This window comes from Chelonia mydas, chromosome 9 (assembly GCF_015237465.2).
Source record: "Chelonia mydas isolate rCheMyd1 chromosome 9, rCheMyd1.pri.v2, whole genome shotgun sequence".
In the NCBI taxonomy this organism is placed as follows: Eukaryota; Metazoa; Chordata; order Testudines; family Cheloniidae; genus Chelonia; species Chelonia mydas.
In genome coordinates, this window is record NC_057855.1 from 9,220,306 (window position 1) to 9,235,344 (window position 15,039).

Genomic DNA, 15,039 nt, shown 5'->3' on the forward strand with positions numbered 1-15,039 from the left:
TGAAGGCCAGCTGGACCCCGTCACAACGGGTTATTATATTTCCCCTGTAGTCAGTACTTTCCCATAGGCCTTCTCATCCACTAACAATTTGTCAGAGTCCCTGTTGTGTTTGCATGCCATTCTCTCTGTTTATAATGACTCTTGGGCTCTCAGCCCTCCCCACAACCCAAGCCATGTTTATTCATCTCCTTCATTGTATGTTAAATGTGTGTAGTTGGGGTGGGGTGTGTGGAGTGTAGTATAAGGTGATGCACGTAGTCAATTCTGTGCCAGCTCTGGGGTTTACATATTGAACCATTTTGCCTAAGCTTCTTTCAGATTTGTTCCTAATTGTGTATTTGCCTTTGGATAGGGGGGGTCTCTTCTAAATAGAAATGTATGATAGTTATTATTATTTCATATTGTTTTAATTCATATTCTGTACACTGCTGAACCCACTAAGTAAGTAATAACGATTTTACAGGGAGCTTTCATCATGATTTTATTTAATTGTTTTACACGGGACTTTTGGTTTAAATTGATTGGCAAAAGAACCCACCATTAATAGCTAGGTCTGGCTGATAGCTCCATGTCTGGGCCCGATTGCATAGTGGCAAACATCCACTGACCTCATTATGAGCAGGAGCAGAACGGTTATTGCTTATGTGTAAGGCTAAGATTTTGTCACGGATATTTTTAGTAAAAGTCACGGACAGGTCACGGGTAATAAAGAAAAATTCACGGAAGTCCGTGACCTGTCCCTGACTTTTGCTAAAGATATCCATGATAAAAGGGGAAGGGGCTGAGCAGATGCCATGGGGCTGGGAGCTTCCAGCCCCTCCCGCCCCAGCTGTGGCTAGGAGCTGCAGGGTCCTCTGCCTCCCGCAGTGGCGTTGGGAGCCGCAGAAATCCCCCTGGGACACGTGGCAGCGGGCAGGGAGCTGCGGGAATCCCCCTGCCACCGGCAGTGGGCAGGGAGCTGCAGGGATCCCCTGCTGGCAACAGACAGGGAGCTGTGGGGATCGTCTGCTGCCGGCGGCGACGGGTGGGGAGCTGCGGGGGTCCCCTGCCGCCACCGGCGACAGGGGGGAGAGCTCTGGGGGTCCCCCCTGTTGCTGCCAGCAGGTGGGGAGCTGCGGGGGTCCCCCATGCCGCTGGCGGGGGCCAGGAACCGCGGGGTACACCCCCCCCCGCCCGCGGCAGCTGGGAGCTTGGGGGCATCACTGCCTTACGCGGCGGGAGTACCTCACAGCTCCCTGCTGCTGCGGGAAGCTGCGGAACCCTGCAGCTCCCAGCCGCTAGGGCTGAAGTCCTGGAGGTCTTTGGAAGTCATGGATTCTGTGACTTCTGTGACTAAAGCGTAGCCTTTCTTGTGTGTTCATTGTGGGCTGGGCTGTGCCATGCCCTGTATAGATGTGCAAGGGGGTGGGGGTAGATATAATCTTTGTTCCCCTTTGTAGCTCAGGTGTAGGGGCAAGTGTGACAGCTGCCATCCTGGCCACCGCGCTGGGGATTGAACCGGGGACCTCCAGAGCTAACACCAAGAGTTGCTAGAGCTTGAGTTTATGAGCCGAGACTTTGTAACAGTGGCTGTAACAGACTCAGATCCTCCACGGATTGGGCACAGAGGAAGGGGACTTGTAAACATATACGCACCAGTGGGTTACTGGTACATGAGGACTGGTGGAATCTAGCCCCAACACCGTCTCCGGATTTCTAAATGGGACTTGGAAGGGTGGGTTGAAAGTGGCTCAGTCCAGACCAACGGAGCAGGATTCCCACAGAGAGAGCGCACACTGCATCCTCTAACTGGATGGAGTGGAGGGTGCTGCATTCCCTCTGTGTGAGTGGGTACCTGGTGCCTACCTCAGCCAATCACAAAGCCTGTGGGAATGATGTCTAGCAGGCAAGCTTCCCTCATCTCCACTCCAATGTGGACAGCAGCTTAGAGCCATAGTTTTCACTGAAATATTTTGGCCTGGTCCTTCTCCCACTGACGGCAGCGGTGCAGATTTGTGCTGGTGAATTATAGTGCTAAAACCAATACAAATACCTATCTTTTATTCCAGTGTCAATTTAAAGATGAAAAGTGTTCCCATCACACCCTGCAAGATTGACAGAACATGTGCTCTTGTCCTCAATTAGCTGCAAGATATTTCCACAGCAGCTGCTGCATCAGATGTTCCTGCCCCGACAGGGAAGGGTTTGCTACAGAATTAGAATTTGCCAACAGTTCAGCCTCCTTCATACTCACTGAATCTTTTAAGAGAAACATAAAGATTCCACTTCAAATGCTGGGTGGTGGTTGAAATCAAGAGTTAAGAACTTTGACGTCTGGGAGTTCAGGGTGCTCACAGGATGGGGCACTGAGTTACTCATTATTATTCGTATCATAATATAAGGATGATGTAGCTGGTTTACAGATGGAGAAACTGAGACACAGAGCACTTATGGCCTACATTTTCTACAACTTTCATTGATTTTAGATTTGGGTGCCCAGCTTCAGACACTGGGGGGGGTGGGGCCTGATTTTCGGAAGTGCTGAGCACCCACAGCTCAGGCTGAAGTCTGGGGGGAACTACGTGTGTCCGTCATCTTTGAAAATAAGGACCAAAGTGTCTCAGGTTGGGTGCCCCAAATTAGTGGAGACTTTTTTAAACAACTTCCTCCCAAGCGTCCTGCTTGCGATCGCACAGTGAATCGGTGTTGGATCCAGGAAAAGAACCTAGTTGCCCTACCCACCAGGTCACACTACTTGTCCCTTCGCCTTTCAACTGTTTGGAGATTTGTATAAATTAAAGAAAGACATTGGGCTGGCAACAGTAGTTTCACCATGCAGCTCATAGGGGGTGCATTTCCTCTGCAGAGAGGCAGCTGAGTTAGGGTTAGACTGGGAGCGCTAGTAGAGGCTGAAACAAAATATGATGCAAAACGTAACAGTACAAACATACAGTATGCAAATATGTTTAATAAAATTGGTGTGCCAAGTTAAACCAGTATTTGGCTGGGTGGGAACCATGGCTTGTTTCCCAGGCATAATTTAGCAATATTGGATTATGCCGGGGTTTATATGAGCTGAGCCAGTTCAGGACACTGAGCTGAATTCAGGAAGGAGCTCCAGGATCTTCCATGGCAGGAGGTGCAGCTAAATGACCCTTCGTTCTGGCTGCTGAATACTGAAGCTCAATAAAGTGAAGTTGCCTTTACAGCATACTCAGTCCATTAGGAGACACTGATATATGTCCATGCAGCTGCCAATTCTACAAACTTCCCACTTCCCCAGCTTTGCAACCTCGGTGTAATTTGACTCCGTTCACATAGACCCCAGCACTAAATACTGATGGTTTTGCCTCAAAAATATGCCCCTCCCAGCCCATCTTCATTGTCTTAACCAGGCCCCGTAATCTCTAACCTAAGCTACTACTCCCTCCTCCTGTCCTGCCTCCTCAACACCAGCCGTGGTGGCCTCTTCATGCTGTCTGATTGAAGACAATGGGAATTGGGGTTGTTTAGAGCGTTACAGGACTGGATCCCTAGAATGCTGGATGGCTCCCATGTTACCAGATTTCCCCGTTACTTTGGGGTCCGCTCATTTATTAGGGTTACTCTTTGTGGGGAGGGGTGTTCTGTAATTTTATTAATGTACTGCTTGTGTCACTTGTGTTTTCATGGGGGCTCTACTTCTCCTTTCTGCAAGTCCCCTCCCAATGGAGCTATCCTGCAGGACCTAGGTTCCCCAGGGCTGGGTTCCTCCAGCCCCAGAACCAGATGAACGCACGCGCACACACACATATTAACAGAGCAAGTCTGAGCAGACCGGGCCAATCAGCACTTTCAAGCTGCCCCTCTTATATGCCCCTGGCTTCAATAAGCTGAGCCAAGCAACACTTTCAAGCCGCCCCCCTTATATGCCCTGGACTCAGCTGACTGGGTTGAGCTGCACTTCCAAGCTGCCACTCTTGTATGTCCCAGGTTCAGCATGTCCCTATCCCCACTTTCACGTCACCATGGTACTAGTAGTAACCCACTTGATGAGCAGACCCCACAGTATTTGTGGGTGCTACAGGGATCTTTAGCTTAGGTAAAAGAAGCATTGCTGCAGAGTAAACTAAAAACACAAAAGAGAAAGTTCAGAGAGAGAGAGAGAGAAGCAACCAGCTTAACCATAAAAGTTATTTATTGAATAATAGTGATAACCACACAAGGAGAGCCTAAACCAACTTAATAGTTACATTATTAAAGGTTACAAAAGTCATATATAGAAAACTATACCTGATCAAACAAGTCAGGGTTAGAAAGTTATACCTGAGGTAGAAAAGAAAACAGAGAGAGAGAGAGAGATGGCATCTCACCCATTCTCTGAAGCTTGAACTGGTCGGGATTCCCAGGTGATGGTGGTAGCTCAGAGTCCTGAGTGCTGGAGACAGGCAGATCTCCCAGCACGATCAGTCAGGAGAAGATGAAATCTCAGTGGACCTGATGCAGAGTTGGATCCGTGCATCGGAACACTTACTTGAACATAGGTAGGGGTTTTTGTACAGAAACAACAATGGTTCAAGGGAGAACACTAGATCTGTTTATGGGTAAACTGATGACTCAAGGGTTTTTTTAGATTAGACAAAAAGGGCTGATCGCTCCTAGCTATGGGTGGTGTTTCTTCCAGGGAGCTCACAATGCAATTAGGCTGCTTCAGTATTTTGGATATCAATCAAGGATTTATTACTAGAATTGGTCTGATAACTGCTGAGCTGGGTGTGTGCAGGCATAGGTTCATTAACATCTGGAGCAGAGATTCCCCAGGATGCAGTGCTTCCCTGCTTTTCTGGTCCCAGAGTTCAGTGCAGTTCCTGCCTTGGAATCTCTGTTCTCCTTTCTGTATGCTAATGGAGATGTCTCCCTGTCCCATCTTCGATGCGGATGAGGCTAGAGGAGTTGCCTTAATCTTGTCACCCTTGTCAGGAAGGGTCTAGGTGTGTCTCCCACTGCCCTTCACTGCTCTCTGCAAGTCTTTTCTCTGATTGGTTTTGGTTCAAGCAGCGGCTGGGGGAGGGGTATCTTTCATGAGTCAGACAGGCTAGATACTGTGCCCTGGTTCCCCAAGAACACAGAGCTGACTGGTATCTCCCACTCCTGCTCTTGTAGTTTCAAGGACCCACTACTGCATGATTTACCTGGCTCTGGGCTGGCACTCTGCCTGGCTACATTAACAGCTTTGCTGTTGGCCCAGTGTTGACAAGTGTATCAGGTTTCTAAAACCCTTCCCACACGTTCAAAGTACATGCCAGTGTTCCATGGTGATGTCAGTAGAAGACTGGAGCAGCAGATCTCTGTCACCAAGTCAGCAGGGAGTCTGCAGAGGGGAACTCTGCAGCAAAGCTGTTCAGACTGACATTTCTAAAGTGACTTGCAGTTCCCAATCAGCTCGCAGACTTCAGGCTCTAGGCTGATGCTAATCCAAACTGAGCTAGTCTCTGTGAGCCTCCTGACTTGCAACATCACAAAGGAGGCTCTGGACGAATATTCTGTGCATAGGTTTTCTTTTGACTTTACTCTTTTTAATGTAAAAAGAAAAGGAGGACTTATGGCACCTTTGAGACTAACAAATTTATTTGAGCATAAGCTTTCGTGAGCTACAGCTCACTTCATCGGATGCAGTGGCTTCATTTTAATGTGTTTCATTTGGGTGGGTGAAACATCCCAGGACATCACACTATGCACAAAGTTGACTATGGCAGGATCCTTGAGTTCAGGATTGTCAAGGTTCCTTCCCCACTCTGACTTCTACGGTATAGATGTGGGGACCTGCATGAAAACCCCCTAAGCTTATTTTTACCAGCTTAGGTTAAAACTTCCCCAAGGTACAAACTATTTTACCTTTTGCCCTTGGACTTATTTTGCTGCCACCACCAAGCGTCTTAACAGATATATAACCGGGAAAGAGCCCGCTTGGAAACGTCTTTCCCCCCAAAATCCTCCCCAAACCCTGCTCCCCCTTTCCTGGGGAAGGCTTGATAAAAATCCTCACCAATTTGCACAGGTGAACACAGACCCAAACCCTTGGATCTTAAGAACAATGAAAAAGCAATCAGATTCTTAAAAGAAGAATTTTTAAAAGAAAAATTTTAGAATTTTGAAGAAAAAAAGTAAAAGAATCACCTCTGTAAAATCAGGATGGTAAATACCTTACAGGGTAATCAGATTCAAAACATAGAGAATCCCTCTAGGCAAAACCTTAAGTTACAAAAAGACACAAAAACAGGAATATACATTCCATTCAGCACAGCTATTTTATCAGCCATTTAAACAGAACAGAATCTAACGCATAAAGTGAGCTGTAGCTCACGAAAGCTTATGCTCAAATAAATTGGTTAGTCTCTAAGGTACCACAAGTACTCCTTTTCTTTTTACTAAGTTCTAAGACTCTATTCCTTTTCTGTTCCCGGCAAAAGCATCACACAGACGGAGAGAGCCTTTGTTTCTCCCCCCCTCCTGCTTTGAAAATATTTGTCTCCTCATTGGTCATTTTGGTCAGGTGCCAGTGAGGTTATCCTAGCTTTTTAACCCTTTACAGGTGAAAGGGTTTTTCCTCTGGCCAGGAGGGATTTTAAAGGTGTTTACCCATCCCTTTATATTTATGACAAGGTCCAGGAGCCTGAGGATCCCAAAGCACTCAAAGATTGGTGAATTAAACCTTACAACCTGTTTGAAGCATCTAATCTAATCTAATCTAATCTAATCTAACCTAATCTATTGAATGTATAAAGTGCCAGTTAACAGAGTTCCTGAGGCCATGATCCTGCATTTATCTCCAAACAGGTGCAAGCGTCCATCCACAGTGAGTCAATTTCAGGATCATGCCCTGAGCATGCTCTTGTTATCTCCACTGTATAGCTTGGGAAACAGAGGCACAAAGGGGTTAAGTGACTTGCCCAAGGTCACATAGCAGATCAGTGGCAGGGATAAAACCCAGAACTCCAGTTTCCCACTCCTGTGCTTTTAGTCCCTACGTCATACTTCCTTTGTTAACACAGAGGGCTGGGAGTCAGGAGACTTGAGTTCCATTCCCAGTTCTTTACAGTGTGAGTCATTTAGGACATGACTCTCAGCGATGCTGAGCATCTCCCATTGACTTCAGATGGAGTTGTGGGCAATCAGGATGCCTGAAAATCAGCCACCTAATCTCTCTGTAAAATAGGAGTAATAATGATACCTACTAGCTAGCTATCTACCTCATAAGGCCATTGTGCAGATCCATTAACGTTTGTAACCCACTTCAGATCCTTAGATGGAATGTTCTATAGGAGTCTAACATATCAATTTCTGAAAGGGACATTTATACCCAGTGGCCACTCCCACTACCTGTTTCTCTCCAGCCTGTAGCAATAAAAATGGTCTTTGACGTTCCAGTTCCCTTTCTGCTCTGAGTGTTCAGATCCACCGGCCTGAAATAAACACTGCCAAAATAAATGACTGAGGATTTGCTGAACGAGTCCATTCTAATTGGCTTATCCAAATAACATTATCCATCATCTGAGGGTTTTAAGGGCATAACTACCAATAGGTGTAAAAGTGTCAAATAAAGCATTGCCAGGGGACTGGTTGGTTCACAGGATTAGAAATGGGTTATGGAGATTTTTCAGAGATTTTTATGGAGTCTCTGGTCTGAATTTGGCCCAGGCTGGTACCATAGTGACTGGCTGACTTTGCTAGCTGCTGGCAGTTTGTAGGCCTACAACCAGGAGGTCTTACTTGAGTTCCTAGTGGCCTTGAGTCCTGTTAGCAACATTAGCAGAGAAGCCAAGAATCAAATGTGAAGGAAGACTGAGTTACCCTCTGCCCAGATGCTCTGTCCATGTGGCAGCGTGTTGGGACAGGGACACGGAGGAGAAACTTTATTGACAAATTGTGTATGCTCTGTATGAGGAGGACTTCAGTTTCCACAGTCCTTAATCTGTTACCTTTCTTAAGTGCTTCTCTCCATGCCAAAGCCCGCCTCTACTGATTAGCCTTCATTTGCATTTGAATGCGTTTCTGACCTGTGGCTGATTATGTTTTATTGGCTAAGAAAAAGGTAAAGGAAACTGTCTTTCTCAACCTGCTGTATGAAACTCAGCCCACACCCAGTGTAAAGTTTGCGCTTTATGGTCTATGTTCTTAAAGATATGTCATGGGAATTATTGTGGGGGAAGTTCTGTGGGCTGGGTTTTACAGGAGGTCAGACTAGGTGATCACAGTGGTCCCTTCTGGCCTTGAAGTCTATGAAATCCATGAATCTGAAGCTTAATACAAATCTGCCTTTCTTTCATTATGCAGTTCTAGTTTTTCAGGTTTGCTGGGAAGGTAGCTCATGTAAGGGTTAGAGCAGGGAAATAAGAATCAGGACTCGTGACACCAGGATATATGAGGAGTAACTTCACTGAACTTAGTGGAGTTATAGTGGTGTAAATTTGGTGTAAATGAGAGGAGAATCAGACCTTCGGGGTCTAGTCTCAGCACGTCCCTTGGCATACTTGTATGACCTCCCCGTCCCTTGATTTCCCTGTCTGTAAAATAAATAATATTTATCTATATATCACAGGGGTGCTCAGATGAAAGTGCAAATGTATATTATAAATAATGATAAATAATTGGTTTTGTTGAAACTGCCCAGGGTCGAAGTCAGCATGGAATTTGGCCATACACATATAAGCTGAATAGGGAACCTAGGAGGAAGGATCTAAACTGCAGTGTTATCTCTCTTAATTAATACATTGTGTTTGGATTCATCATTGCAGATCATCATGTTAAATTCTGTTTCTGATCTACATGGCTATATTGACAAAAGTCAGCTAACCCGGGAGTTAGGGGGAACCCTGGAATATGGCCACAGTCAATGGATACACCATCGAACTGTGAGTATTGTGTCTTGTATTCATTCCATTCTGCATCCTGAAGTCTCCAGGTGATGATTTCTACTTAAATATTAACGGATGATTCTCCAGTTAAAGTTAGGCCTGTGACTTTTATTAGAGCTTAATGGAATCTACTCACCCAAATCCACTACACAATGGAGGGAGAAAAGACCCTCCCAAAATCTTGTAGGGGCTTGGCAAGACTGGTCTGTGAAGCTTACATCCAAATGCTTCTCTGTAGTAGGACCCCAATTCAATACAGCATCTCTATGCAGCAAAGCAATGAGACTTCAGCACATGGTTAGCGTTAAGCATGTACTTAAGTGCTTTGCTGAGTCAGAGCCTAAGAACCTCACTTTAATGAGAATCAAATATTCCTGTGTTTGTGAGGAAAAAAGCACTGAAGCCACTGGATTTTATTTTTACTCCTGGGGGAATTCTGTGCCAAAATTAAAAATTCAGAATAAAAAAATTAAAAATTCTGCGCACAATATTTTAAAATTCTGCATATTTTATTTGTTAAAATAATGCAATATAATCACGCTACTTTCAATTATTTTGGTAATTTATTTAAACCTACAGTACAATGGATGGAGAATGGAAGAGGGGAGCATTGGAGGAAATCCCCAAATCCCCTTTGTCTAATAGTAATGTAGCTAGTATTGCCTCTTTACTTCTAGTTATTAGTCAACAAATATATGCAGCCATATGCTCAGTGTTACATCATCGGCAACTGAAGAGCAAGCGAGGGCTGGGGACTCAAACTCACAATTTATATTGGCTACTGACCATCTCCAGAGAGGTCAGTAGCAAACAGTTCATGGAGCACATTTTGATAGGAATTATTTTCAGTCCAAAAATGTAGACCAGTTCTAATCGTTAAAGCACCATAAGCATTTATAAGACCATACTGTCCTTTACAATAAGGCTCCTTTACACCACTCTGACAATGTAAAGGAGCCTTAGATTTTTTTACACCTGTTTTATACTCCTGGGGGAATTCACTAAGAACAATGGGAACAATTCACTAAGCAGGCAGGCTGCTACATTCTGCTCTGCCTGAGGGGATAGAGCCTGCCCCACACCTACCTCCTCAGAAACACCCCAAAGCCCTGCCCCTCCACGCTAAGCATACCGCAGTAGTGAGCGAGACGGACAGAGTCTCTCTTTCTCTCTCTCTCTCTCTCACATACATGACTGCCCAGCCCCCTCACTCCGGTGGTGATTTATGTCTCCACGAGCTGCTCTGGGTGCCCAAACCGACCTGCCTGCACTGCTGGGGAGGGGCGCATGATCACTCTTGCAGCTTCCCTTTACTTCCCCATCATAAGTCATTTTTCTGCGGGGAAGCAAAGAAATCTGTGGAGGCCATGAATTCTGTGCATGTGCAATGACGCAGAATTCCCCCAGGGGTATATTTTCCTTTGTTTTCATTTCTTCACTATGTAAAAATGCATGACAGAGTGGGTCTCATTTCTTCGATAACCAAAGAACAGTGTGGCAGTAATAATTGGAACTGGAAGGCACAAAGAAAGACTTTTCTCTTCTATTGACCCTGAAGGAACTTGTTATTTGCTTAGATGTTTAATCCCCCCTCTTGGGTTGATTAATGTATTTCAGTGGCTAATCATCCATACACAGGAATAAGTTATTGTCTTGGAAAGGATGGCAGCTGCAAAGACCTTATCTCAAATTCAGGACTGTTAAGACCCTAGGTGTTCATTCATCTTCTTATGCAGAAAGGAGCAAGATGCAAAGTTGGGCCCTGATCTGGAAAGGGATTGATTTCACTGGGGCTGTGAGCAGTGCCGAGGTCCATCTGGGCAGATCTGCTTGTAGGATTGGGACCTTTGGGGATGTGTGGAACTAAACCCTATGTCGGGAAGTGTTCTGAGCTGAGAGGCTGGTTTTGGCCAAACTCTGTAATTGACCACCAATGCAGGCTTAAACCTCTCAGAAGAAATGTCTCCGAATATTTCTGGCTACTTCCTTATGACAAACCACACAGCGAAGGGCATGATTTTCTCATACAGAGTGATTTCCAGCTGTTCATGCTTCCTGCTTTTTTATGGGTCTTTCACGTCGCCTGCTATGACATTCTGGGGCTCAGCCCAGACCAGTAAAGGATTGTGTCACTGCCTGCCCTGCAGCTCTGGGTGCCTTCAGTGCTGTGCAGCTGTGGCTCACAACCTAGACACCAACAGCCAGCAGACAAGCATACAGATCACACCCTGGCTTCCACAGCCCAGTTACTGTTTGAAGAGTGACTCCAACACTCCCCCCAGTCCTGAATTTCTCCAAATCTGTCTCCCTGCAGTGTCCAGCTCTCTCCTGGGACACGTGCAGAAGCAATTACATTTGCTTCTCCTTTAAAGAGACAGACACTGCAGCTTGTTATCTTGACTGGCTTTAATAATCACTTCAGTGCAGTCAAAGCACTTGCTTGGTTAAGATAAAACATAAAACAAGTTTATTCAGTTAAAAAAAGTGAGTTCAGGTACAAGGGATAAAGAGAGAAATGGTTACAAACAAAAGCAAAAATACACTTCTGTGACTAAGTATCAGAGGGGTAGCTGTGTTAGTCTGTATCCACAAAAACAACGAGGAGTCCGGTGGCACCTTAAAGACTAACAGATTTATTTGGGCATAAGCTTTCATGGGTAAAAAACCCACTTCTGTGACTGGAACTTAATTTCAGCCAGTTATAGTCTTTACCTAAGCAGCTTTCTCACCTATATTCAGTTCCCAGAGACTTCAACCCCCTGGGTTGAAGGATCCCCTTTTCTCAGATGTACAAGAGCTCTGGCCTCTTGTATCTGCCCAGTAATGGATAACTGTGGGTTTCTCTCCCCTTTCTTTTTATAGTCCAGTAAACCTTTGAAATGTAGTCTGTGAAAAGGTAGCCAAGACAAGGCTCCTTTTCCCTGTTGTGTGAGGTCCCCATGCTGTCTGGTGTAGACTCCATGCTGTTTACTCCCCCAAAGTGGTGATTTTTACAGTGCAAATGATCTGTTCCTGCAACCCCCACAAATGAATAGCCCACTGAATTTGGCCACACCTGGCTTGAGGTGTTGGCCTCTTTCCTTCCTCTGGAGAAAAACTGATTATCAACTCTTCTGGACATGGTTGGTTTAAGCACGTTTTGGTCCCGTCTTTCCAGCATAACAAGTCCTTTGTGGATTTGCCATGCGTACATCACATAAGAATGTTAATAATCGTTGAGTTATGAGTTTTCCAGTGATGCCACCTTTTGGATAAATATCATGACAACGGTGCGTTAGGTGTAGTGAGCATGTCAGGCCTGCAAAGAGTTGCTGACAGAGTAGTGAACCACCAGGGGACCTCTGTGTCACACCTCCATACTGAGAAAAGGTACTTGGTTTGCTAAATTCCCATGTGACTTTAATATCATGGTGTGCATTTTACTGCCCTTATGAAGCTGAGCTTTTCCCCCTCCCCTTGAAGTAATGATGATCTTGTTTTCTAGCCATACAGACTGATTTTCCATTCTCTTATGGGTTTGTCTACGTGGGGAAATTGACCAGAATAGCTATTCTGCAATAGCTATTCTGTGCTTTAAATTCATATCCTAGTTATTCTGGAATAACTTCCTTGTGTAGACAACTTGTTATCCTGGCACCCAACCTTTGTATCTTCACTGACTTCATCGGAGTCACTCCTGCCTTACACCAGTGCATAGGCGCCGTCTTTATGAGTTGCTGGGGGGTGCTGGACCCCCGCTCCACCACAGGCCCCGCCTCTACTCCACCCCTTCCCTCAATCTCCCACCCTGCCTCTGCTCTGCCCTGTTATGCCCCCTCCCCCACAGCACCTCTTGCACACCGCTGAACAGCTGATCCACAGTGGGCAGGAGGCGCTGGGTGGGAGGGGGAGGAGCTGAATCGAGGGGGCTGATGGTGGGTGCTCAGCACCACTATTTTTAATACCCCTCAATTTAATAGCCCTGGTGTCAGCGCCTATGCACCAGTGTAAGAATGAGATCCTCCTGCCCCCATTGATGTCAATGGGAGTTTTATCACTGACATCAGTGGGACCAAGGAGTACTTGTGGCACCTTAGAGACTAACAAATTTATTTGAGCATAAGCTTTCGTGAGCTACAGCTCACTTCATCGGACGCATTCAGTGGAAAATACAGTGAGGAGATTTATATACACAGAGAACATGAAACAGTGGGTGTTACCATACACACTGTAATGAGAGTGATCACTTAAGGTGAGCTATTACCAGCAAGAGAGCGGGTGGGGGGGGGACCTTTTGTAGTGATAATCAAGGTGAGCCATTTCCAGCAGTTGACAAGAACATCTGAGGAACAGTGGCCGGGGGGGGAATAAACAAGGGGAAATAGTTTTCCTCAGACGTTCTTGTCAACTGCTGGAAATGGCCCACCTTGATTATCACTACAACAGTTCCCTCCCTCCCCCCCCCCCCCCCACCCCACTCTCCTGCTGGTAATAGTTCACCTTAAGTGATCACTCTCCTTACAGTGTGTATGGTAACACCCATTGTTTCATGTTCTCTATGGATATAAATCTCCCCACTGTATTTTCCACTGAATGCATCCGATGAAGTGAGCTGTAGCTCACGAAAGCTTATGCTCAAATAAATTGGTTAGTCTCTAAGTGCCACAAGTACTCCTTTTCTTTTTGCGAATACAAACTAACACGGCTGCTATTCTGAAACCTATCAGTGGGACCAGGATTTCACCCTAAGTAAGAAGTGAAACAGGCCCCGAGTCTCAACTGTGCTGAAGAGATACCTTTACGAAAGACCAGAAGTTGTTCTCCCTTCAGGAGAGGGTGAAACGTGGATTATTTGTGGGCTTTGCAAACGGTCACAAACTTGCAACATCATTCAGTTTAAAAACAAATTAGCTAAAGGAAAGTTTGCATTGTGCATTATGGACAGAAGATGCTAAGCTGGGTGTGTATGTGGTATAGAAACTGTGTCGGGGGGGGGGTTGGTGGGGGGCAGGGTTTATTGGTTAAAATTTTTCTCTGCCCCGTTTGTAGCAGTCTCCCAATATTTGTTTTACACTGAGCACATAGCATGCCGCTAGCAGAGTTGTTAATCTAGAATTTCAGCCTTCACCAGAACGGGGAATCTCACAGCAATCAAGCGAGCAGCCACCACCTAAGCATTGCATAACTGGCCTTGACAACCTCCTGAGCACAGTTGCAGCTAGATTGGTCCAAGTGTAAACATTTGGGATAGAGAAAACAATCGCTAGCAGCTATAAGGAATGCAATCTCTGCATGTGCCTAAATAAAGTAGGGCAGGGCTCTTGTAACATGAAGAAAAAAATCTGCAGCTACTTGATGCAAGATAAAAAGCTTTTTGTCACAGTGGATGAGTTTGATCAAAGTATTTCACCCTGGAAGACTAGTATAGGAGTGAGTGGTTTGAAGGGTTCGCATGCTTCTTTCCATAGCCTTCATAACTCTCACTTTCATCTTAAAAAAATAAATAAATAAAATAAAAATTGATCCATCTCAATTTGGTTGTGAGAAATAGTTGTGTAGAAGCATTCAAGGGATGGAGAGGCAACAATACTCAAAGTTGTGTTAAGTTTTCAATAATGATATGGCAGTGGTCCCCAAACTGTGGGGCACGCCCCCCTAGGGGGGCATGGAGGAACATTCAGGGCATGCTGCAGGGCCCAGGCTAGCTCCTAAGGGCAGGTAGAGAGGGAGCATCAGCTAGTCCCTCTCCACCTTCATCTGCAGCTCCGCTCCCGGCCAGGGCCTCAACCCCACCCCCAGCCATGGCCCCCAACCGTGGCCCGGTGATGGCTTCCATTCCCGGCCCCAGCCCTGCCCCCGGCCACAGCTCTGCTCCCAGCTGTAGATCCGCCCTCAGCTGAGGCCCCAGCCTCAGCCCGGTTGCCCCTGTCCATGCCCCTCTCCCCCCAGGAGCCACAGCCCCGCTTCCGGTCCCAGCTGTGTGTGGGCGTGGCCGAGGTAAGGGTTTGGGGGCGCGACCATGAAAAGTTTGGGGACCATTGCAATACGGGCAAAGGAATGGAAGGGGATGACTGTGGAATATTGCTTCAAGTACAGATGGGCATTCTGGATTTGTACATCCTGATACGTGAGATGTAGACGGATATTCTCCCTCAGTGAGGATCTGACTATAAAAACATTAACTGGA

At 46.0% G+C, this 15,039-nt stretch overlaps 1 protein-coding gene across 2 annotated transcripts in view; it reads left to right on the plus strand.

Moving 5' to 3' along the window:
• MCF2L2 (MCF.2 cell line derived transforming sequence-like 2) overlaps window positions 1-15,039 on the plus strand; it is a 320,576-nt gene that overhangs the window by 119,983 nt on the left and 185,554 nt on the right. For both annotated transcript variants that reach the window (XM_037908688.2, XM_043522397.1), the window contains one exon: window positions 8,754-8,870. In XM_037908688.2, coding sequence (XP_037764616.1) covers window positions 8,754-8,870 — 117 coding nt within the window. The remainder of the gene's footprint in view (window positions 1-8,753; window positions 8,871-15,039) is intronic.